Source organism: Diospyros lotus, chromosome 2 (assembly GCF_014633365.1).
Source record: "Diospyros lotus cultivar Yz01 chromosome 2, ASM1463336v1, whole genome shotgun sequence".
Lineage (NCBI taxonomy): Eukaryota > Viridiplantae > Streptophyta > Magnoliopsida > Ericales > Ebenaceae > Diospyros > Diospyros lotus.
In genome coordinates this window covers 43,519,527-43,546,424 of record NC_068339.1, presented here as the reverse complement: position 1 = coordinate 43,546,424, position 26,898 = coordinate 43,519,527, and the positions used below count along the sequence as shown (strand labels likewise).

At 37.3% G+C, this 26,898-nt stretch overlaps 1 protein-coding gene across 5 annotated transcripts in view; it reads left to right on the top strand.

Moving 5' to 3' along the window:
* The first annotated feature begins 3,232 nt into the window (after nucleotides 1-3,232).
* Nucleotides 3,233-26,898, top strand: part of LOC127795046 (MMS19 nucleotide excision repair protein homolog) — a 94,205-nt gene continuing 70,539 nt past the window's right edge. For 4 of the 5 annotated variants that reach the window (XR_008021733.1, XM_052326466.1, XM_052326465.1 and 1 more), the window contains exons 1-4: nucleotides 3,233-3,367; nucleotides 3,585-3,647; nucleotides 3,763-3,817; nucleotides 4,614-4,711. Coding sequence is in view for 3 of the 5 variants with exons in the window: in XM_052326466.1 (XP_052182426.1) it covers nucleotides 3,296-3,367; nucleotides 3,585-3,647; nucleotides 3,763-3,817; nucleotides 4,614-4,711 (288 nt within the window). In the remaining 2 variants the exon portion in view is untranslated. Of the gene's footprint in view, nucleotides 3,368-3,584; nucleotides 3,648-3,762; nucleotides 3,818-4,613; nucleotides 4,712-26,898 lie in introns of those variants that run through there. The other variant, XM_052326468.1, reaches the window with a different exon arrangement.

Genomic DNA, 26,898 nt, shown 5'->3' with positions numbered 1-26,898 from the left:
TAGATAAATTTATCAAGGTTCCTTGAACTTATTTTCAAAACATTATTAACATATTTTATCGAGACATTGTTAACATAGAATATGTCTTACATTACAATTTTGTATAAAATAATTATTATCAAAACATTTAAGAACAAATTCAACAATATGAAACAATAAATGACGGCTGATAAAAAAAATTTGAAGTCAATAACAAATTTAAATTTTATAAAGTTAAGGTTGTTTAACACAAAAATATAAATTTTCATTATACCGATATTCAATTTAAACAAAAATATAATATTTTAGAGAATAATGGATAAAAGGTAATTTCACCTGTTTTTATCTCGAATAATAATAATGAATATTTTTAGAATAATTATATTAACACCGTATAAAAAGCACTCACCTATTACTAGACATGATAATGACTTCCCTTTAATTTTGTTAAATTTTATTCATTTTTCAATTACATTATTTTGATACATTTAATTTTTTAAAATAGTCGAAATACTCTTAATTTTTTTATCCCATATTGAATCTTTTATTTTTTTCTCTCATTCTAATAGATGAAACTCTCACTATAAATTTTCTCAACAAAATCTCTGTCCATCTGTCTTCGAATAAATCCCATTTATCTCAAATTATTGTTATTGTTATTTTTAGAGTAATTACACCAACACTCTTGATATTTAGTAAAAATACATAAATTACTCGTATTTTTGTAATTGATAAGATTTCCTTTGATTTTATTAAATTGGGTTCACTTTTCAATATCATTATTTTGCTGCCATACAAATTTTTAAAATGGTCAAGATGTTCTTAAGGTTGCGTTCTCTTTACTTTTTAATTTTTAGTTTTGAATTTTAAATTTATTTTTAGTTTTCTATTTTGATAGTCTATTTTTAAAAAATTAAAAACGCATTTTCTTTCTCATTTTGAAAAACTATTTCTCAAAATAAAAAATTAGAAAACGAGTTCTCTTTTAAATTTTGAAAATAATTTTTTAATAATATTTTATTTAATAAATTTAATTATTCAGTAAATTAAAAATATTTAATATTAATATATTATTAAAAAATATATATTTTAAAATTAATGAATTTTGTAATATTTTTTTATTACAATAATAAAATATAAATAAATAAATATGTTTTTCACCCCATCCCATCTCTCTTTTATTTTCCTTTCATTTTAGCAAATGAAACCTTTATATGGTTAGATTTTTTATTGACAAAATCTTTCTCCTTCATCTTTGAATGAAAACCTTGTTATATCAAATTATTATTATTTTTATTTTTAAAATAATTACACCAATATCCTTTTATATTTAATAGAAGTATAAAAAATGATCGCGTGTTTATGAAAAAGGGCTTTATTTGATTTTATTAAATTTGGTTCACTTTCCAATGTTATATACATTTTTTAAATGGTCAAAATATCCTAAATTTTATTATTTTTTTATCTATATCTCTCTTATATGTTTCTTTTATTTTAACAAATGAAACCTCTATCCAGACTTTTTCTCGACAAAACTTATTTCCGTTCATTTTTTAACCAAAGTCGCAATTGTTATGTCAAATAATCATTATAATTATTAGGATAATTACACCAACATTTTTTATATTTGGCAAAAATATGTCTTTAAAAATTTTATAGGGCTTCCGTTGATTTTATTAAATTTGATTCACTTTTCAATGTCATTATTTTGAAGCCATACAAATATTTGAAATGACCAAAATACCCTTAAGTTTTTTCCCCTTATTTGTATCTATTATATCTATTTTCCTCTTCATTTAACGAAAAAAACCTCTTTTTTATTAATTTTTTTTGACAAAATCTCTGTCTCTTAATCTTTGAATGAGAACCCTCATTGATGACGATATCTGATTGGGATGTCGGCTAGCCACTGTTATTTTTATTTAAATTTTATATACTTTATATATATTTGTTTATATATATGCAAATTATATATATATTTGGTTTATATTTGTTGTTAGTTTATGTTTTTTAGTTTTTTTAATGTTTACATATTTTGTGTAGAAAATATATTTATATATATAGTTTAAGTTTATATATATTTAATTCATATTTTTGGAGAATATATAGTCTATGTTTATATTTATATTTTAGGAACAATATATTTTAGTTTATATTTATATGTATTTAGTTTACTTTTTTAATTCATAGAAAATTTTAAGGCTTGTTCTCTTTCCCGTTTTCGGGCCGTTTTCTATTTTCAATTTTTGAAAATACTGAAAAAACGTTCTCTTTGTTATTTTCAAAAACGCGTTTTCGAAAATAACTAAAATTTTTGTAAAGGAAAGCCAAAACAATATTTTTGTTGTTTTGGGCGTTTTCAGTGAAAATATACTAAAAACACAAAATAAATGCAAAACGCGAAAAATAACCCCCTTCCCACCCGCGCACACACAAACCCACTTCTCTCTTTCTCTCTCCCATCTTTTCTCCTCTTCTTTTCTGGCCATCGACAACCACCGCCACTGCCACCGCTGTCGACCTTCAACTCCATTGCCATAGCGACCAGCGTCCCCTACCGCAACCACGGTCATCGACCTAGCCCCCCACCGCCACCGTGACCAGGTCCCCCCATCACCACCGCGACCAGTGCCCCCATCGCCATCACGACCAGTACCCCCACCACCATCGCGACCAGCGCCCCTACCGTGATCGTGACCAACACCAACGCCTTCCACCGCCACCACAACCAGCGTCCCCCACAGAAAACCTTATATGAAGAAGATGGGCTGCGGCTCCCTGATTTTATTATTTTTTTTGTGTGTTATTTGACTTATTTTATTTATTTATTAAACTGAGTATGTGATATGTTTTGTTTATATTAATTTTTTTAAATGATATTTCTAAGGTTGTTGATTTTTTTTATTTTATTTGAATTTTATTTTATAGTTTAAAATATTTGAATCAAATTTATAATTTATTAAATAAAATATCCTAATAATAAAAAAAACTGTTTTTAAAATTTCAAAACAAATACGTTTTCTAATTTTTTGTTTTGAGAAATAATTTTTCAGAATGATAAAAAGAACGCATTTTCGAAAATTTCAAAACAAACACTCAAAATATAAAATTTAAAATAAATTCAAAACTTAAAACATAAAATTGAAATACAGAGAATACCACCTTATATATTTTTAGAAAAGTTATTTAAATACATATGTTTAGTTTATCTTATATTATTTTAGACGGGGGCGAGAGAAACAAAACCCCAAAACCCCAAAACCAAAACCCTTGCTCGTCTACGCTGTACCGCTCTCTCTCTCTCTCTGCCCATCCAATGGCCGACTCGAATCAATGGGTTAAGCACATCGAATCGTTCGTCGGCTCTTCTAGCTCTCCTTCCCAGCAGGTCCAATGCTCACTATCTTCACTGCTCCAATTTTGGTTTATAATGGGAAGTTCTGAAAAGCAACTCAAACTATAGATTTTGGTTGTTGAGATGGTGAAACATATATAAAACATTGAAAACTCAAGATTCTATCTTTCAAAGATAAGGTGAATGAATTTCCACTATGTAAAGTGCTGAATTTGGACATTCTTTGATTTTCCTTTGCGTTTGTCTGCAGGCTGCTAGTTTAGATGCGATTGCCGCTCTTTTGAAGAATGATGTGATAACTATGGAAAAATTTGTAGGCGTCTTCTAAATTTGTGCTATTTCTTCAGTTATTCTGTTAATAGTGGTTTTCTTTTTTTATTTATTTATTTTGTATACTCTCTCTATGAATGTTGTTACTTTATTTACAGGTTAGAGAGATGGGGATGTATTTGACCACTACAGACAGCATCATTCGGGCAAGAGGTACTTAATTGTTTGTTTTTTTCTTATGTATTAATTGTTTGTTGTTTGCTTGTTTTTCTCAAAGTGAATCAAGGAATTTGTTAATGAACGTATGTGCTTTACATAAGCAACTTCTGTAGTTCGTTGCTTTCATAAAATTGTATTTGTAGGTAGATTTAGTGGCTTGGTCTAAGTATCTTTGCTGACATTTTTACTACATATTTTTGTTGTGGTACTAAATTAGACCTGACTCAGTTGAACAACCACATCAATTGTTTTCCTATACTTGAATGGAGCAAGAAAATATCTATTCTTTGTTGAATTTTTAGATGAGAATAACATATAGTCTATGGGATATGAAAACCTAAACGGAAAAGCATCCAAAGTTTAGGTAAAAAGTGTCAAATGTGTTTGTACATAATCAAGGTCAAGTGAACATAGACTTTCATGTTATGTTATCCTATTGAATACAGTTGAAATGTAATTGATCTAAAACTAAAAGGACCTCAGATTGGATTAATAATCCTTATATCTCTAGCCAGGTCAAATCACCTTGTAAAATCCATCGTGTGCCATGTTCTTGTTCCTATTCCCGGTTGACATACTAGGATGATTTGCTTTCTAGGTAACATAATGTGCGTTGGTTTGCCTTTTTTGAGGAAGTAGGATACAATGTAAACTGAACATTTCAAATTTGCTATTCCTTTTAGCATGTATCTACCAATTCGAAATGTATATATGCGCATATATATTTGTTTATGAATTATCTTATAGTTTCTAGGATTTATTATGTGTTATATATCCTGTTGCACTGCAGGTATGCTTCTTCTTGGAGAGCTACTGACGCTCCTTGTATTAAAGCCACTTGATGATGCTTCCCTGCGTAGCTTGATAAAATTCTTTGCAGAAAGGCTGGTAAGTGGGCAATTACATAATGAGTTACCATGCATTAACAGGAATGGCTATCTGTTTTATTATGTCTTTGTGCTTCAGTTCATCACTTTGTTGCTTTACCTTTTCTGGTCTATATCTAGAGTGCTAATTGTTTTTTTCCTTTTGTTAGCTGGTTAGGTAGTCAAAAATCCTCTCAAAAATGAATAGTCAGACAATTTCCTAGATGCCATTTTGGGCACCTGTCAACAAGCTTGCATAAATTCCATTAAGCTTTGGAAAATATATGAAGAATTGGGTTTAGTTTCGCCAGAATGCTGGCTCAATATTTAGAATTCCTCAGCTTGCAAACAGATGCCCCATGGAGATTCTGGATTATTACACTATGACTGCCTCTTAGGCAATGAAGCCTTTTTGTCATCAACCGTCTTTAATACAAGCATGCCTGTCTTTAGACTCACAACCTTGTTTCATGCCTCTAGATGAATCTTCTTGTCTCTCAATGACTTCCACAGATAATCACACTTGTTCAGTTCTTTCCACTGTTTAAGTTGAAAGGATGGTGTCACTAATTTGAATCAGAGTATCCTTTGGTGGTTTATTAATCTCTTATACTTACTAATATGGGAAATAATGGCCTGTCCCATGAATAAGAACTTTTACTATCAATGGGTATTTTTCCATAAACTTCTTCTTTCAATGGGTACGCTTCTCTGGGGACTGCTGATAGGTAGGAGGAAGTAGGAACTCCAATGTGATGGGAATCGACAAAGTTCTCCAACATTCTTTTAAAATCGTAACAAAGTTTGGCAAGGCTAATTTTGTTCCCATTCCAGTCTGAAAAATCCTTTAGATGCTTTATGACTGCTGCTGCTTGGTTACATGACACTTCTGCAAAAAACATAAAAATATCTGCAAGAGGGATGTGAGGAGAACCTACCACAACACTTTCTGATATTTCCATTTCTTTTCAACTGAAAGTTGCATTAACAGTCTGTCCAAGCTTTTGAAGGCAGAGACAGAGAGAAAGAATCTGCAAGGTTTACCTTACTGGTGGCTCCCCTTACCTTACTGATGGCTCCCCTAAGTGACAACAAAGTATGTTAGTCATCTCCCTATTCCTGAGAAGAATAAATCGTGTAAAAAAATTTAGACCATAGTCAAATAATTCCATATCTGAGGTAGACCATCTTATCCGTAACTCTTCATAGGAAGTCCAAATCAAGTCTGTCCAATGCCTAGTGTTGATTAATATTACTTCTAATGTTTCTGATTGTTTGTGGATGTTGTATTTACATATAAAGCTAACATGAAATTAGTCAATCTAACTTATTTAAGTCTTCCTGACAACCAAAGGGTTGGCTAAAAGCTTCCTCTTTTGCCATCCTGCTTAACCTAGTGCCATAGGTTTGGTTAGGCTGTAATGCATTATATCTTTATTTATTATCCATAATTTATAAAACTGTACAGATGCAAAACTTATTTTTTAATCCCAGTCATATGTCCACATCTTTGTTTGTGTCAGTGACTGTCCGTGCTAATGTTAGTGACATGGTGCTTGTTGGCCCTTCATCCATTTAGTAGAGATACCAGTGCCTTTCATTTTGCTAATTGAATCCTGCAAACCTTGCAAGGTGCAGTCTTTCTCGTATTTAGATGTGGAGTTGGACTTAGAATATTGTTCTTGGGCCTGAACATTTGCCCAGAATATTAGGTAGTGTTTTTTCGTATTTCAGTTTTGAGTTTTGAATTTATTTTCAGTTTTATGTTTTGATTGTCTGTTTTGAGATTTTTGAAAATGTGTTCTTTTTGTTGTTCTGAAAAATTGTTTCTCAAAACAAAAAACTAGAAAATGCGTTTGTTTTGAAATTTTGAAAAACTATTTCTTTTTTGTTATTATGATATTTTATTCAATGAATTTAATTATTAAATAATAAAATTAACTCTTTTTAATAAAATTCTACTATTAAAATAAAATAATAAATTTGATTAATAAATTACTAACATAAATCTTAACAATAATTTATATTAAATTATACACTTAATAATATAATATATGTTATCTTATATTTTTAATTATAATATAGATATACTATATTTTTAAAATTTTAAATAAATATATAATTTTATTTCAAAATTTAATACTAATTTTTTTAATTCTTTTTTTCTCTTCTTTTATTTTTTTCCCTTTACTTCCTTTTCTTTTTTTTTTTTTTTTTATCTTTTCTTCTTCTCTGGTGCCTTGCATCTTCTCTGACATTGACCACCGTTGGCCGGAGATTCACACGATCAGAGCTTACCATTATAATCTCCAAGTCAAGGGGGTTGACATACACAAAAATGAGCCAGATTTAATGGTTGGATTTGTGTAGATCTAATATTTAATTTTCAGCCACAAACTCAAAACAACACTGCCAGTCGCCACTAGACACCGTGGCCGGTGGTTTCCGACTATCAGAGGCAACCACCTGACACCCAAGGGCCCATCGACCATCATACCCAAAAACTAGCAAGATCCAACGGCCAAATCTCCTTAGATTTAATGGCAGGGGCGATCGAGAAGATAAAGGATAGAACTAGCAAGATCTAATGGCAGGGGGCGGTTGATGGTGGCTTGTGGCGGTGACGGAGATGACGGGGGGTAGTCGAGAGAAGGGAGGAGACATGAGAGAAGATTGAATGGCGTGGGGGAGCGGGGCGATCCACGGCGGCTTTCGGCGGTGGCGGGCGAGGTCATCGACGACGACTCATGGCAGCGACGGAGATGGCGGACGCGGTATTTGGGCGAGGCTTCATGACGGACGCGTTTTCAGTGTTTTGAAAAATTGAAAACTCAAAATAGGTTGAAAACAACAAAGAAAATAGGCCCTAAGATTTTGCCACTTGCAATCACCCACTCTCATTCCATATCCACCTCCTATTGTCCCGTCACATGGATAACCTGCCATTTTAAATAACATAAGTAATCAATTTGCAATTATTGTCATTGTTAATAATGAGTGTTCTAGATGAATTTTTTCTCTTAGCTTTATCTCTCTCATTAATGAACTTCTTATTTTTTTAAAATAACAAAACAACAACACCCCCCCCCCCCCCAAAAAAAAAAAAAAGAAAAAAAAAAAAAAAACTGCCTTGAGGAGCCAAACCCTTTATGATGATTACCTCAAAACTATTAAAACTATTTACAAGCAAGACATCTCTAAGAACTTTACAAAAGATTCAAAAGAACAGAAAATTTGGCTTTGGCCCACAAAAGGGAAAAGGATAATGATGCTGATGGGTGAACCCAACTTATGTTGCTGAACCGGAGAAATGACATTTCTACCCTTTCTTTCAATTTCCTGTGCCCATCTTTTTCTCTTCACTGCCATGACATCATTGCTAAAAAATGGAGTGGGGACACTTGGCCAAATCCCAACACACTGCTGCCCCACACTTCCACTAAATTGCTAATATTAAGCAACACAAAAGAAAAATCATATTTTATTTACAAAATACTATTAAAATAATTATATTTTTATATTTCAATGAATGTTTATTAATATCTAATTATCAATAAATGATATTTTAATATATTAATTATTCAAAATTGCATTCTATATATTCAAATACCATTCCATTTACCCAAGGTGGTAGCTTCACTGTTGACACCCTTTGCACCGAGACTTGAGGTTTTAGGTTTAGATAGGCCAGTTCATTTTGTTGTTAATTTTACGTATTTATTTTTGGTTTAAGTTCTCAAATTTTTGTGTTTAGCTTTCACTCTTATAAATTGAACATGTTTGATTTTTTTTGTCATATTAAAGAATTTGAACACAAATACACAAATTGTCATTTGATCATCTATTTGTGTTATTTTTTCTCATATAAGGACAAAGCTTTTGTAAATTATATAAATTTATTTTTTTACTTAATATATGTAATTATTTATGAAAATAAAATTTTGAAAAGTTATTAAATAAAGCAAACTCAAAAAATGGAGGAGACAAAACAAACAACACAGAAACACATTTTGTTGCCAGTTTTCAGAAATGTGTGCATTTTTATGGAAACAAAAAAAATCTAAGAAAATTACATTTTCTATTTTCATTTCACAGTTTTAAGAACAAAGACATTTGGTGGACCATATGGCGAGCAGCCACCCAAGTAACCACTAGACAATATACCTGAAGTTATAACCTCAAGTCTGGGCACAAGGGTTGTCACCAGTGGAGCTACCGCCATGGGTAAATGAAATTGTATTTTAATATATGGAATACAATTTTTAGTAATTAATATATTAAAATATCATTTGTTAATAATTAGATACCAATAAACATTCATTGACACAATTTTTATGTATATAATCATTTGAATAATATTTTGAAAATAAAAATGTGATTTTCTTTTATTTTTTTTTTGTTGCTTAACACCAACAATTTTGTGGAAGTGTGGGACTTGACAATCTATTGGGATTTGACCAAGTGCCTCCACTCTTGTGCAATGGTGTCATGGTAGTGAGGAGAAAAAAGATGGCCACTGAAAATTGAAAGGGTATAAATGTCATTTCCCTAGTTCGGCAACATGAGTCGGGCTCCCTCATTGGCATCATTATCATTATCCAAATGAAAATTAGAATGGCCGCCCTAAGATAAAAAGAACTTTTGAATTATCAAAAGCTCTCTTATTTGTCTCTCTATACCACTTCATAACACAAGAAGGAATAAGGTAAAACTGCAACAATCTTATGCTTATAGTTGCCTTACCCAGGAAGAAAAATGTCTAAAAACAAAGCTGACCCACTGGATACCAAGAAATGAAACAAAGATACTTCAAATATTGCGAGCAACAAACAACAGGGAAGCAAAAGATCATTTGATTTCCCATCCTTCTACAGAGTTCGGACCAATTAGTCACATAAGACTCCCTTCCCCTAGATATCAGTTCTAAGCTGTGAGCATGGTGTTGAGTGGGGCAGTCAAACAAAATGGCACTTAGGGAGAAGCTTTTGACCTTTATGAAAATATCCAAAGGAAGTTCAATCTACTTTTGTCAATAAAAGCCTCAAAAAATGGGAGAAGTGAGAACATTCCTTGATCTGATGAGGTCTAGACCCATTTGTCTTCCTTTGCCTACCATAGGATGAATGCGAAGAACTTGATCAAGACCAAAGGGAATGAAACTTCTAGACAAGAAGATTACACCTAAAAATAGGGAACCAAACACACTACCAACTTGCTAGTTAATTGATTCAAATCAAGGAATAAGTCACTAAGGGGACTAGAGTTGTGCTTCCCTGCTTACCCCCGTCTCCTATTTGAAAACAGAAAAATTTAAGAAATGATCCCAAACTTTTTTAATGCCTCTACGTAATCTCATAAACTAATCCCATAAAAGGAAACCATATTTGATTTCAATGATTTTTTCCCCCCAAAAAGGTCATATTCATATGTTAAATACCTTTAGATTTCTTATTCCTAAACCACCTCCCTACTTAGATACACAAACCCTTCCCTAATTAATGAAATTTGAATTTCTTCACCTAATCCTCCCTTGAGAAATTCCACCATGTAATTCCTCTGATCTAGATGTGACTAGAGTTGGTATTAGGAACAAAGACAAAGTAAATAAAAATACTTGAAATGGTTCTCTTACTAAATGTAGTTTTCTTTGATGTACCAAGGGTTAACCTAGGGTTTAGAATGGAATTTGGGAGAAATCGGGGAAGATAGAACAACAAGATAGGGAGAATTAGAGCAGAAAAGGGAGAGATAACAGACAGAATTGAGAGGTGATCAAGAGAGAGAACAAAGAATTGAGAGGGAAGAGTAGAGAAATCAGAGAGGAAATTGCGGAGAGGGAAAGTTTGAAATTCAAATATCATTCAACAACATAATATTCTCTAAGTGATACAACCTATTTATAGGTTGTTTCAACCTATTCAACTGAAAGGTACAGACTGTTACAACAAAGTACAACTAAAAGAAATACATATAGTACATATTACTAATATATCCTTGGGGTCGTGACAATTCCCCCCTCCTTGATGGTTATCCCTTAGGGTATGGCTACTTAAGGAAGGGGGGGGGGGTGAATTGAGTGGTTATCCTTGGGGTCGTGACAATTTTAATTAATATTCTTGATTAATGATTTTATTTAAGAATATATATTTGATAAATATAAGAAATTATGTTTGAGATTAATAATTAATGCAAGTTACAAGATATAGCAAAAATAAATAAAATGAGGTACAAGACTATTTATAGTGGTTCGGTGTCTTCACACACACCTAATTCACTCTCCCAAGATCTAACCACACTTGGGGGTTTCACTAAACCAATTTCACCAAGGTTTTCACACTAGCTCACCTTGAAAACTAGATACACACTTAGATTACAACAGGTTTTAGGCAACCACTACATCAAGGTTTTTACCCTAGTTTACTTTGAAAACTAGATTCACCTAGATTTTAATGGTTCTAGAAAACCTATGCAATCCACAATGATATTTTAAATGTTCACAAATAATTGTCCACACTTGGACACAAATAAGTAATTAAACACAAAATATACAAGGCAATAATATTTAAATAAATAAATAAACGGTGACCTCGGTTTGAATGGAGAAGTTCGGATTTGGCTTTGTGATATCTTTTTCTCCTCTTGTCTTGTGGCTCTTCGGTGGATGTGTAACAAATCTCTGAGAGTCTTGGAATGATTGGAAATTAGTTTGAGAGCTTTTGGGAGCTTTTGAGTGCTTTGGATAGGCAATATGAGCAATGAATGATCTCCAAAATGAGTTTGGAGATATTTATAGGCATTCTGAAAATTACAGTTCACTGTCACTGTAGTACATTGTTCACCAACGGTTGGATTACTATTCCAACGGTCTGAATACTGCAGAGCACTGTAGCAACAATGAAAAAAATTGATTTTTGACCCAAATTTTAGAAAAAAATATTTGTATGAATTTTTACTTACTTGAAAAATAATTTTAATGGAAAATACTAATTTTGATAATACATATATTGTGCCAAAATATTTTATAAATTAATTGAAAATAATTAGGTACAAAATATCATTTTTGTTAATAATCAAAACTTAATTAAAAATTAAATAGAGTAAGTTGGCTCAACACTTGAAAGAGTTCTTGTCCCTAATAACTTACATCGATTGGCCATTGCTCTTTGTCACAGGACGTAAAGGAGACTTAATTTTGCTGCTGATTTTTGTTGCTACTTATTGTATTGCTAATATCTTTTACTGCTTTTAATTGTATTTTCCTTTTCCGGTTGGGTAGTTTGTTAGTTAGTACCGCTAGGTGTAAAGGTGACTAGAATATGACTAAATAGTTGGTTATATGAGAGGTGATTTGCTGTGGCAGCACCCATAGAACAAACTATATATGTTCTTGAATCCAACTGTAAGAATCTATTGAAAATCAATCAAGAAATCTGATCTCTTCTTTTCTCAAACTTTTCTCTCTTTCTCCCTTCTGCATTCTCCCTTTGTTCTTCTTCACTGTTCTCCCGCACACCCTTCTAATCCACACTGAATTAGAAAAGTTGCTATTGTCACAGCATAGCAGTTACATTTGGTATCAGAGCCTCGATTCCGGCAAGAAGCTTGTTAGCGACATGAGAGATGGCTGAGGGGGCTCACGTGAAGAATATGGAGTTACAACTCCAAAAAGTTAATTCGGCCATGGGGGAGTTCCAGAACTAGGTTGACCGATTGGAAGGCACCAAGAAGAACTATGATGCGATAGGCGGACTAGAGCGGAGGCTAGAAGGCAGACTAATCAGATGAGGGAAGAGATGGGAAACCAATTTCAACAGTTCATGTTGATGTTTACCTAGCAAAATCAAGTAAGAATGGCCCTTGACTTTCTCCCTAGATCTAGAACAGAGCCGATTTTACATAATGAGAGGGTGAACCGGGAAAATGGGACATCTGAAATTGAATTAGAACAGGAGGATGAGGTTGAAACTATGACAAGAGGTCATGAGGACCGGGTTAATCCACCTCAACCGGGGTTTCTCATACCCTGGATGGAAATACCCGTGTTTGAGGGAACTAATCCTAGATGGTGGGTTAGGAAGTTTGAACGATTGTTTGAATGGTACAATGTGCCTGAGGAGAGAAGGGTAGCTTTGGCTGTGCCTACTTTAATAGCATGGTTCCAAGGATGGACACAAACAAGGGAGAATTATACATGGGGGGAATTCACTGCAAAGCTATGTGAGAGATTTGGAGAAAGGAGCATGTCAGATACCATAGAAGAGTTCAACAAGTTAAAACAAGTTAGGGATGTTCGGTCATACTTGAGGAGGCTCAAAGAGTTGAGGTCATTAATGAGAAATCATGACCCTCACTTGTCTGAAACATATTTTGTTTCTAGCTTCCTTAGTGAGGATTTGTGGCCTATGGTGAAGATGATAAGATCGTGAACAGTGGAGCAAGCAATTGAGAGTGCCAAATTGTAGGAGTTGGTAGTTGAGGCCCTGATGAAAAAACATAAGTAGCAACAAAAGGCTGTAGCTATGGGGAATTGGCAGCAAAGGGGAAACAAGAGGGGGTTCAACAGAGATTCGATCAAGGGAAATGCAGGGGGAAGAAATTTTGGAGGTCCATATTCTGGGGGGAGGCCAAATGAACCAAAGAGGCAACTTGGTGTGTGTTACAAGTGTGGGGATAAATACTATCCTGGGCACCAATGTAAACGCCAGTTGTTACTGTTAGAAGGAGATAAAGAGGAAGAACTAGAGGAGGAAGAAGGAGAAGAGGTGGAAGGTTTCGGAGAAACTGGAGGAGAGGACAATGGAGAGATGTCTCTCCATGCACTCAAAGGAATCGCCAATAACAAGATAATCAAGGTTGAGGGCAAGGTGAAGGAGGGCAGCTTGCTAATCCTTATTGATAGTGGAAGCACCCACAACTTCCTAGATGAGAGCATCACCAAGAGATTCAAGTGTCCACTCACAGGCACACCGCCTTTGAGTGTGACTGTTGCTAATGGGAACCGAGTATTGAGTAACTCGGCTTGCCTTAGATTCATGTGGGAAATGCTAGAGGAGAAGTTTGAGGCAGATCTCAAGTTGCTTCAACTAGGGGTGTGTGATGTTGTTTTAGGGGTGGATTGGATGAAGGGGGTGAGCCCCATAAGCTTCGACTTCAACCAAATGAAAGTGTCCTTTGAAAAGGGGGGTAGAAGAATGACTCTTACTGTCAGCAGCTGATATGGAATGATTCAATCATTGATTGGTGATTGATTAATTGATGATTGATTGATTGATGATTCAATCATTGATTGGTGATTGATTAATTGATGATTGATTGGTGATTGATTGATTGATGATTCAATCATTGATTGGTGATTGATTAATTGATGATCGATTGGTGATTGATTGATTGATGATCGATTGGTGATTGATTATATATGTTTCCTAGATTGATTGATTGTATATATTATTTCCTAAAAGAAAAATTGTATCCTCTAGATTAGATTATGTTTTCTATCTTGGTTGTATCCTAAATTGTATAGATTCTAGGATTCTTTCCTAAAGTTAGTTGTTTCCTATTTTTGTAAAGAAGCTTGTATAAATCAAGCTTTTCTAGTGAATGAAAGGTTGAGACAGTAAGGTTATTTTTTTTTCCAAAACTTAACACTTACAAATGGGAAAGAGACTGCTACCTACAAAATGATTACATGTAAGAGGCTGTAGAGAGTCCTTAAGAGCAAGTGGAGTTAACTCACACAACAATTTTCTATTGTGGAAATAAAGGAGAAGCACAACAGAGGAGAATATGGGGAGCTACAATTGGCTGCCAGCCACCAACAAGGTGGCCCTAACCAGGTATACACACTACCCCTTATTGATGAACTATTGGTAGAATTTAAGGACCTTTTTGTGGAACCAAACATCCTTCCCCCTAGCTGTGTCTTAGACCATGCAATTAACCTTAAACCAAATGTTGAACCGATTAATATCAAATCCCACCGTTATGCCCCTTTTCAAAAAACAAAAATTGAAAGAATGGTGAAAGAAATGTTGAACCAATCATTTATTAGAACAAGCCAAAGCCCTTTTGCTTCCCTAGTCCTTTTGGTAAAGAAAAAGTATGGTTCTTGGCTTTTTTTTGTGGATTATCGCCAATTTAACACCTTGACCATCAAGGATAAATTCCCCATACACTTTGTTGAAGACCTAATGGATGAGTTACACCAAGACAAATTCTTTTTAAAACTTGACATGCGCTCGGGCTGCCATCAAATTATGATGAAGCCCGAGGATATCCACAAAATGGCTTTCAGAACCTACCATGGCCATTTTGAGTTCTTGGTGATGCCCTTTGGGCTCACCAATGTCCTGGCCACCTTCCAATCCCTAATGGGCCAAATATTTGAGACCTACATAAGAAAAGTCATACTTGTGTTCTTTGACGATATCCTTGTCTATAGCCCAACTTTGGACTAACACCTTACCCACCTACGAACCACCTTTGAGGTCCTTAGAAGCAACCAATTATTCATCAAAAGGTCTAAGTGTGCATTCGGTTAGAACTAGGTGGAGTACTTGGGACACTTAATCTTAGTGGAGGGGGTCAGTACTGATCCAAGAAAGGTGAAGGCTATGCTGAATTGGCCCAAGCCCACTACAATACGAGCTCGTAGGGGTTTTCTTGGGCTCACAGGGTACTACCACATATTTGTTAGGGGTTATGGAGTTATTAGCAAACCCCTCACAAATTTATTGAAGAAAGGGGAACTTCCATTGGGGACAAGAGGCGGAAGTGGCTTTTGAAAAGTTGAAAGTGGCAATGAGTAGGGTACAACGTTGGGGCTGTTTGACTTCGACAAGCCTTTTGTGCTTGAAACAAATGCATGTGGAGTGGGTGTTGGGGTTGTCTTGATGCAGGATGGCATGCCATTGGCTTTTCTAAGCCAAGCCCTCATTCCAAGGCACTTAGGCCTAAGGATATTCGAGAAGGAATTCTTGGTTGTCCTCATGGCCGTTGAGAAGTGGTGACATTACTTGGAGATGGGGAGGTTTGTAATCAAAATTGATCATGAGTCTCTAAAGTTTTTGTTACAACAAAAGTTGCAAACTCAATTGCAAAAGAAGGGAATGGCCAAGTTAATGGTTTAGATTACTCCATACAATATAAGAAGGGTAAGGAAAACTTGGCAGCGGATGCCTTATCGAGATGCTAAGAAGAAGGGAGTGCAGTCGCCATGACTGTGATAATTCCAGAGTGTAGATCGGAAGCTATTAGGCCGAGCTGCCGAGCTAATGGAGGGCCGAGCTGATGAAGGTCGAGCTGCCGAGCTAATGGCCGAACTATCAAGCTATTGAGCTCGTTATCTGCTGATTTATCCTCCATGATTTATCTTGATTTATATTACTATTATATCTTATCTTTTTTTGTTATTTTTGATTAGATTTGTTTGTTTTTAAGGTTGTTGTAATCTAGTCCTACAAAGTAGGAATCTAATCTCTAAAATGTAGGAAAAGTCTTAGGGTCTATTGTGTATATATTAGTGGCATTCCTAAGGGAATCTGTCATGACTCTATGAACAATAAAAGGGTATTATTATAATAGGATAAAATAGTTTGTTAGAGATATTTTATCAAGTGGTTAGAAGCACATGGGAGCATGTGCTAGGCTGTTAGAAGGCAAATATGCCTATAAAAGATTGCTGTAATGGTTTGTTTTGTTATCCAAGAAATTAATGAATTGAATTATGATTTTCTCCTCTTCCAAATTCTCTCCCCTTTCTTGATCTTCATTCTCCCTCTTTTTCTGTTCTCTAATCTCCCTAACACTTCTTCTAATCTCTCCCTCATTCTTCCCATTTCCTCCTTAATTCCCTTCTGTTCTTGGCTTAGCTGAATCGAATTCTTCTGATTCCCAAACTGATCCTAGGTTAAGCCCTAGGATCATGACAAATTGGTATCAAAGCGGTTGTTCTTCGGTTGTGGTTCGTGCAATTTTGGTAGTCGATTCTCAGCGGAATTGATTGAGTAGAGTAGTACCATCCTGGCTGTGTTTTTGTTGCGATTCTCATTTGAAGGTGAATCCGACTGGGGCTTGGCGGTGTGCTGCTCACTTGGGTTGGAAGGTGATCTCGACTAGAGCTGATGGTCTTGCAGTCGAACGAAGTTGGGTCGACTGGCGAGCACGCCAAAGAAGCGGACAATGGGGTGACGCGAACGGACGTCGTTCGTGAGAAGCGGTAGTCCGTCAGAGAGTTAAGCGGACCACCGAGCGTCCGCGACTATAGAGGACGTCCCGAAGAGGGGTGAGTCCAGCGAAGGGTGAAGCTGACGACCTATGCGCGTGCGACTGAAGCGGAAGTCAGGTTGCAGGAGCTCTGCCGAAGTTGACGACAAGGGTGAGGAAGGCTGTCGCAGCCAGTTCAAATAGATTCGGTGAGCAAGCCCGGGGGGGGGTCTTTGCGGCTAAGTCGAGATTTTGGTGAGGTCGGCTAGGATTTGAAGGAGACGTAGGAGGAGTGACCTCCAGCTAAGACGCTAGTCACTTGTTCGACATTGAAAACGAGCAAGGTAGGATGTTCCAATTGATCCTTGGTGGAATTCCTTAGTCACGGCTAATAGCGAGCAGTGATTTTCGTTGGTGATTTGGAGGCAACTACTAAGAGGTGAGATACGGCCATGACTCTTGGTGTGAGGCTCTGGATCGAACTCTAGAAAAGCTTCATTGATCTATCAGAGACGGATTTGGTGAGAATCAGGAAGCCTTTTAGCAGTGATTAAGGAAGAATTTGAAGGTGACTTCCAGAAATGAATTCTGACCTAGACAGACGGTGATTGGTGGAATGTAGCAGAGATAGCCAGGTGAGTTCCGACCTATTCTAGGCTATTACTTTCCAACGTGATTAATTCTCAAAATAAGAGTCTCGATTTAAATTGTGGAGGAGGAGTGGAAGCTGCGAGTAAGGCAGGCGGTCTAAATTGAAAGTAAAAGCAAGACAAGTGACTGCCATTGAACTAGATAGTGGGTGCGGTGACTTTCGGCATGAATCTGAAAAAATTATAGCAATCGCATGGTAGTCGACTAATATTGGAGGCGAATTTGGAGCAGCCAATTATAAATCAGTAAGCAATACCAGAAGGGAAAGCTGTGGAAAAATATCAGAGGGGGATTCTGCTTGAGAAGCGAATTCTTCCAACTTATTCTGCTCGTTGAGTGTTGGTGCTTTAAGCTGTGAGCAAAGGAAACAAGAGGTAGATTTTAGCTGTAGATTCTTCCAGAGGTAGATTCTTCCAGCTAAAATCTACCTTTTGTTTCCTTTGCTCACAGCTTAAAGTACCAACACTCAACGAGCAGAATAAGTTGGAAGAATCCGCTTCTCAAGTAGAATCCCCCTCTAATATTCAGACAGAGGTGTCATGGTATATGCTATTTGTAGACGACATAGTGTTGGTGGATGAAACAAAAGAAGGAGTGAACACTAAGCTTGAGTTATGGAGAAACAATTTAGAATCTAAGGGATTTAAATTAAGCAGAAAGAAAATAGAATATATGGAATGTAAATTTAGTAAGAATGCAAGAGTGGAGGATGTTATAATAAAATTGGAAGACCAAATCTTACAAAGAGAAGACAATTTTCGATATTTGGGATCAGTGATTCAAAAAGATGGAGAAATTCACGAGTATGTCACACATAGAATTAAGGCAGGTTGGCTAAAATGGCGAAATGCATTGGAGGTGTTATGTGATGGTAAAATCCCATTAAAATTGAAAGGAAAATTCTATAGGACAGCTATAAGACCAGTTTTGTTGTACGGCTCAGAATGTTGGGCAGTCAAATACCAACATGAGCAAAAGACGAGTGTAGCGGAGATGAGGATGTTAAGATAGATGTGCGGCCATACAAGAAAAGATAAAATTAGAAATGAAGTTATTCGTAATAAGATAGGAGTAGTGCTAATAGAGGAGAAGATGAGAGAGACTAGACTAAGATGGTTTGGTCATGTGAGAAGGAGACCAAGAGACGCTCCTGTGAGGAGAGTTGATGAAATTGAACAATTAATCAAAAAAAGAGGTAGATGCAGACCTAAGAAGACTTTGAGGGAGACATTAAAGTTTGATATAAAGTGTATGGATCTCAATGAATATATGACAAAAGATAGAAATACATGGAAGTCTAGAATTCATGTAGCCGACCCCACATAGTGGGATAAAGGCTGGATATGTTGTTGTTGTTGTTTGAAGAAGAACAGTATGTATATAGCTCCTTGGTCTTCAAAGTATGTTGTTGGTGAAAAGGCAGCCAAGGGGAGTAGTGCATATATGAGACCATTAGAGTCTCAATTGCAGCCGAAGGATGCTGCGTTTTCAGTGGGATGGCCTGCTCATGAAGCCTTGGGAAGCAGTGCGCACTTGAGACAATTGGAGTCTCAATTGTAGCAGAAGAGTGCTTCATTTTCAGCTGAAATGGAGTCTCAATGGCAGCCAAAGAAGGCTGCATTTGCAGTTGGCAGCAACAGGGACAAAGGAACAAGCAATGGGATATAGGATATGAGTAAGGAATTCAGTCGAATGTTCTGCGAGAAGCTGCAAGAATTTGCAATGATACTTATTAAGAAGTATCATTACAACTTTTCGGTGGAATATTTTGATGATTATCATGGAAGCTTTAACAAGGAGGAATTCCTTAGAATGGAGCAGCAGGAGGAGAAGCTGGAAGAAAGAGCAAACAAGGAAGCAAGGAGCATTGATCATTTTATGGAAGAGTGGGAGCATGAATAAGAAGTGAAGGAAAGGCGGAACCAGAAGCAGAACTACTATGAAGATGGCCTACTTGTAGATGAAATATCTTCCAATGTTGTGAAGGTGTGTAGAATTGATCCTAAAATGTGCCACAATGTTGCTGTAAATTTTGAGGTTGAGGAGCAACAACAATTGAAGGCTGAAGGATTAGATAATGTGGAGGGATTTTTATCAAAAGATAAGAGGGAGACAGCCCCAGTAGAAGGAAGACTTGCTGATCTTAAACAATGCCACCATATTGCTGCCAATTTTGGAGATGATAAGAAGAGGGGAACATATGTGGTAGCTGGTTGATTAGAGTTTCAGAATGATCGACATTTGAAGGCTGTAGGGTTGCAGATTTCAGCTGCTACCTGTGACAAGGAGTGGCTAAATTCATTGAAGGCATTTGATGTGGACACTTTGACAAGTTTTGGCATTATATTGGATCCCCAGACTATGAGTATTAGCAACCTTAATTTGGTAGCTATTACAAACCCAAGGGAAGTAGTATGTTACTTTTTGGAGGAAGATGCAGCCTTGTCTACAATGATTATCATTTTTGTTTCAATTGAGAACCTAAAAATGAAGAAGAAGAGACCTAGAAGGAGGAAGAAGGAAAGAAGGATGAACTAGATGGAAAAGGCTGGAATTGGATGAAGAGCCATGGCTACTTGTTGCAAGTTCTTGGGGACAAGAACTCTCTTAAGGAGGGGAGAATTGTCATGACCCTATGAATACTAAAAGGGTATTATTGTAATAGGATAAAATAGTTTGTTAGGGATATTTTAGCAAGTGGTTAAAAGCACATGGTAGCATGTGCTAGGCAGTTAGAAGACAAATATGCCTATAAAAGATTGCTGTAATGGTTTGTTTTGTTATCCAAGAAATTAATGAATTGAATTATGATTTTCTCCTCTTCCAAATTCTCTCCCCTTTCTTGATCTTCTTTCTCCCTCTTTTTCTGTTCTCTAATCTCCCTAACACTTCTTCTAATCTCTCCCTCATTCTTCCCATTTCCTCCTTAATTCCCTTATGTTCTTGGCTTAGTTGAATCGAATTCTTCCGATTCCCAAATTGATCTTAGGTTAAGCCCTAGGATCATGATAGAATCAATAGAGAGAATTATTCTCCCCAAAAGGGGATTTCTCCACAGAGTGGTGCAAGGAAGTGGTGGATGGCTATGAGGGAGATGATGAAATAAAAAGCATGCTGGAGAAACTTGCTTTGGGAAATAAGGAAGTAGAGGGGTACACTTTGATGGATGGTCTGTTGAGATATAAAGGCAGGGATGGTCTGTTGAGATATATAGGCAGGATAGTAGTGGGAAACAATGATGAACTCAAGAGGAAAATTTTGCAATCCTTGCATGAGTCCCCTTTAGGGGGACATTCGGGCTTCCAAAATACTTATTTGAGGGTGAGACAACTATTCCATTGGCCCTAGCTCAGGGTGATAGTGAAGGAATTTGTTTTGGGGTGTGATACGTGCAAGAGATGCAAACATGAAAATGCAGTGTACTTAGGGCTGCCGCAGCCCTTACCAATTCCAGAACAGTCACGAACAAGTGTGTCCATGGACTTCATTGAAGGGCTGCCAAAATCCGAAGGGAAGGATTGTGTAATGGTAGTGGTCGACAGACTTACTAAGTATGCACATTTTGTAGGATTGGCCCACCTCTACATAACCCAAGAAGTGGCAAGGGCATTCATGGATCGGGTGGTAGCTCTGCATGGGGTTCCTAAGTCCATTATATCTGATCGAGATAAGGTGTTCACGAGCCATTTTTGGAGGGAGTTGATGAAAAGCATGGGCACTAAACTCAACCTATCAATAGCCTACCATCCCTAATATGATGGGCAGACAGAGAGGGAAAATCAAAGCCTAGAAACCTACCTCTGATGTATGTGTTTGTTGTAGTCCAAGAGTTAGTCCAAGAGTTGGCATAGGTGGCTGGCTTTGGCACAATGGTGGTATAACTCCAGCCACCATGCCTCTATTAAAATGTCACCATTTGAGGCTGTATTTGGGTATAAACCCCCTATCCTACCAGCCACTGAAGGGCATACCATGACCACAACAGTTGAGGAGTATTTGCAGCAGAGGAGGGGGGTGTTGCAGCAACTGAAGCAAGAGCTGGCATCAGCTCAAAACTGGATGAAGCAATATGTAGATAGGAGGAGGAGTGACTGGGGTTCGAAGTTGGGGGAAATGTTTACCTAAGGCTCAGGTACCCTCATCTAAAGTCCATCTCCTAAGGGCAAGTATCTAAGCTCAGCCCTAAGTAATTCGGCTCATTCACCATAACTAGGGTAGGCAAAGTGGCTTACTGCTTGCAGCTACCTGAGGGATCCAAAATCCACCCAGTCTTTCAAGTTTCTTTATTAAAGAAGACAATCGGCAATGAGCTGGTTAATCTGGAGCTACCCGCACTTCCTAAGGAGAAGGAAGCCACAAAGGAGCCAGAGGCTATAATGGAAAGAAGAGTAGTCTACCACTAAGGAGCCTCTCTCATCCAAGTGCTTGTTAGGTGGCAAGGAGGATCTTTGGGGGAGGACACCTAGGAATACCTTCCCCAATTGCTACAACAGTTTCCAAGGGTAGCCAACCTCTTAAATATTTCTTGAGGACAAGAAATTGTTGAAGGGAGGGGTATTGTCACAGGACGTAAAGGAGACTTAATTTTGCTGCTGATTTTGTTGCTACTTGTTGTATTGCTAAAATCTTTTAGTGCTTTTACTTGTATTTTCCTTTTCCAGCTAGGTAGTTAGTTAGCTAGCATCGCCAGGTGTAAAGGTGACTAGAATAGGATAAAATAGTTGGTTATATGAGAGGTGATTTGCTGTGGCAGCACCCATAGAACAAACTATATATGCTCTTGAATCATGTTGCAAAGATCTATTGAAAATCAATCAAGAAATCTGATCTCTTCTTCTCTCAAACTTTTCTCTCTTCAATCTTTCTCTGCCAAAATCAGCACCAGAAATTGTTTGATGCCTGTTTTAGCCAAAGCTATAACTCCTCAACTTTCACCGGAGCCAAAGAATAAGGAACAATATTCTCTTGTCGTTCTCAAAACCATTTCTCTCAACTGAAGCTATCTCCTTAGACATTCCAGAATCCTTTTTCATAAGAATAGTTTTATCTCTCTGAGTTGAACTCTGAGATTTGACAATGGATTTATGATGGAATGGACTGTTATTGGAATACTGATTCCATGGATGATTAAGGTAAGGATCTCTGACTGAAACAAGATTTGATCCATTTCTTTGAGGAGAGTAAGGATTTTCGCCAATCACAGGATCTGGTGTTTCTTTATAATATTTGGATCAGAATATTCTCTAAAAAGCAAACAAGTAGGTAGTCTAACTTGATTCTATCTAGCGATCATTATCATGAAATTTTGCATTTGTTCCCGAATCTGATTGTTCTATTTGCGCATTTGATTATCGATTTCCTCACGCAACAGATCGACTACTCTGTCCAATTTCTTCTCCACCAATTCTATAGATCCCTCTATGGATTTGCATCTCTGACTTCTTCATCGACACTTGCTGCAATTGCAACTCCATCTATTTCATCCTGGTGCCGTCCACCATCAGGATTAAGATTGCTAGTAGAATTACCAGCTAAGGAATTGCTCTGAACAATTCTCTTGAGGATGGAATAACAATCATTGATGATCACTATCGCCAGAACCTCCTAAACTTGCTTTGCCTTCCTTGATCGATTGCAAAGATGTGTAGAATCTCAATCGAAAGCTGCCTGCAATTTCGAGACTAGAATTGCTTCTCCCTCTCGGTTATGATCGGTCTTTGATTTCAATAGCCGAGACCAATTGAAAATGCCAAAATTCTTGAATTTGCCGCACAGGAATCACATGAATCACTGCTCGATCAATTCGACCAAGATTCATTGGAATTCACTTGGCCTTACATTGTTGCTAAGATAGCCTGAGTTATCTACCAAAAGTGCAGGAATTGTAGCCAAGGAGTGTTGGCTTTGATACCAATTTGTCATGTATCTAGGGTTAACCTAGGGTTTAGAATGGAATTTGGGAGAAATTGGGGAAGATAGAACAACATGATAGGGAGAATTAGAGCATAAAGAGAGAGATAACGGACATAATTGAGAGGTGATAGAGGTGATCGAGAGAGAGAATATAGAGTTGAGAGGGAAGAATAGAGAAATCATAGAGGAATTGAGAATAGAGGAATTGAGAGATAATTGATGTGAGGGGAAGTTTGAAATTCAAATATCATTAAACAACATAACATTCTCTAAGTGATACAACATATTTATAGGCTGTTCCAACCTATTAATCTGAAAGGTACGGATTGCTACAACAAAGTACAACTAAAAAGACATACATATGTCACGATCCAAGGGTTTAGCCTAGGGCTAAAATGGAAATCGGAAGGATCTGATACCGTTGAAGTTAAGAACATATTGTATAGAAGGGAAATTGAAGAAGAATAGGGGGAGAAAATTAGAGAGAATTGAGGGAGAATGGCAGAAGAACGAGGGATAGAGATTAGAGAGAAATTGTAGAGAGAAATATTGAGATTTCAAATATCATTCAATATGTAAAACCCATCCATTTACAGCAGCCTTATATAGGCATATTTGTCTCAAAACAGCCTTGCACATGCAGCCATGTGCACCTAACTTATTGCTAAAATATCCAAAACAAACTATTCTACCCTATTACAATAATACCATTTATTGCTCATAGGGTCATGACAATTCTCCCCTCCTTAAGAGAATTCTTGTCCCCAAGAACTTGCAACAAGTAGCCATGACTCTTCATCCAATTCCAGCCTTTTCCATCTGGTTCATCCTTCTTTCCTTCTTCCTCCTTCTAGGTCTCTTCTTCTTCATTTTTAGGTTCTCAATTGAAAAAAAATGATAATCAATGCAGACAAGGCTCCTCCAAAAAGTAACATACTATTTCCCTTGGGTTTGTAATAGCTACCAAATTAAGGTTGCTAATACTCATAGTCTGGGGATCCAATATAATGCCAAAACCTGTCAAAGTGTCCACATCAAATGCCTTCAATGAATTTAGCCGCTCCTTGTCGCAGGTATTAGCTGAAATCTGCAACCCTACAGCCATCAAATGTCGATTATTCTAAAACTCTAACCGACCAGCTACCACATATGTTCCCCTCTTCTTATCATCTTCAAAATTGGCAGCAATATGGTGGCATTGTTTAGGATCAACAAGTCTTCCTTCTGCTGGGGCTATCTCCCTCTTATTGTTTGATAAAAATCCCTCCACGTTATCTAATCCTTCAGCCTTCAATTGTTGTTGCTCCTCAACCTCAAAATTTATAGCAACATTGTGGCACATTTTAGGATCAGTTCTACACACCTTCACCACATTGGAAGATATTTCAGCTACAAGTAGGCCATCTTCATAGCAGTCCTGCTTCTGGTTCCGCCTTTCCTTCACTTTGGATTCATGCTCGAACTTTTCCATAAAATGATCAATGCTCCTTGCTTCCTTGTTTGCTCTTTCTTTCAGCTTCTCCTCCTGCTGCTCCATTCCAAGGAATTCCTACTTGTTAAAGCTTTCATGATAATCATCAAAATATTCCACCGGAAAGTTGTAATGATACTTCTTAATAAGTATCATTGCAAACTCTTGTAGCTTCTCGCGGAACATTCGACCAAATTTCTTGCACTCTTCATCAAACCCACTGCTGGTTCCTTTGTCCAATTGGCTGATCCCCTTCTTATGTTCCTTGTTGCTGTCAATTGAAAATGCAACCTTCTTTAGCTGCCATTGATGCTCCATTCCAGCTGAAAGTGAAGCATTCTGCTTCATGTATGCACTGCCTCCCCTAGCTTCATGAGTAGGACACCCTATTGAAAAGGCAACCTTCTTTGGCTGCCATTGAGGCTCTATTCCAACTGAAAATGACGAATTTTTCTACTGTACTTGAGGCTCCCATGGTCTCCTACATGCACTGCTCCCCTTAGCTGATTGTTCACAATCAGCATACTTTGAAGACCAAGGAGCTATATACATTTTGCTCTTCTTCAAACAAGTTATCCCAAAATTCAAAATTAACCTTTGTTTACCTTACTAGCAGCCTAGGATTTGATTGGAATTACCACCTGAAATTACTACTTCGTTAATGAAGTCGGATCAGAATTACAGCAAAAGAGTGCTGGAATTCACAACCAATAATCACCCATCCAAATTCACCTTCCACAATCCACTCCCAGCTCCAAACCTTGCTAGAATCAGGTACCGAAATTGCTGGGCTTCTTAGCCGAGATCCAAGACCTATTCCGCCACCTTTAGAGCCATCAAGAACTGGTCGGAGGACTTGCCTAACCTACTTCACCTCCCAACGACAAACAAGAATTGCCACTTCCGTCGAACCGGCTTTGATTACCCTCGAAGCCAATTGGCTAGTGCCACTGTGGGTTCTCTATCGCTGAAATTGCCTGGCCTTGTTCTGTTGCCACAAGTTGCCTGTCTCCGCTTACCGCAACGATCACTGGAATTTCTCGCAACTCCCTGATTCTTCTTCGTCTGCAATTTTCGATCAATCTGAACCGCTCTAAGAGTCGCTGGAAGCTCTGTCGGAATCGGCCCAGTCCCCTTCAAATTCCAAACAGAAATGACAATCAATAATGGATTGGAATTCACCAGCGAAATTGCCTTGGCTGCTCGGTCAATAGTTCCCAGATTTCTCAAGCCGAAAGCCAATCCTCCTGCTTCACGTTCAAAATGCACCCATCCACTTTGAACAAACTTACTGCAATTCACGGCTGAGCGTCAACCTTCTGCTCGCTTCCAAGAAAAGTCGAACAACTCTTCCAGATCACAAGCCGTGATTGCTTGTACCTTAGCTTCCCAACCGCTCCCTACAACTTGACCGGTTCCGTGATGCCCGAAAGTTGAACTTGGTTCCGTGACGCTTGCAAGTTGAACTGGATGTGAACGACAGGGCCTGCACCTTCTTCGATTGGTTCTGTTACCAGAATTCCGACATTGAACTCGCTGCTATAAACAGCCTACCACAGTTGCGATCAACCAGCTTTAGGACTTCCAATTCCGTTGGATTCACCGGACCACTTGGATCGTCTCAAGCCCCGCTGCCTCAATCACGTAACTCCTTGAGAATTGGTCGGATGTTGCTTCCCTCTTAGATTGTTGACAATCGCGGCCTATATCGTCGGAATTGCTTCACCTTTCCCTTTCGAACCGTCTCACCGGATTTCATCACCGAGAGTCCTTCGTTGGAAATTACCTGCGTCCAAAAGCCGTAACCCCTTCCCAATCGAAATTCGTCTGGCTAGCTCGCTGCTAAGATCTGCCTTACCACAATCGCCAAGGGAAACTGCTCACCTCACGGTAGTCGCCTTAACTGGAATCAAATCCACAGTCAAGGATTGACTGCTCCGATACCAATTGTCACGATCCAAGGGTTTAGCCTA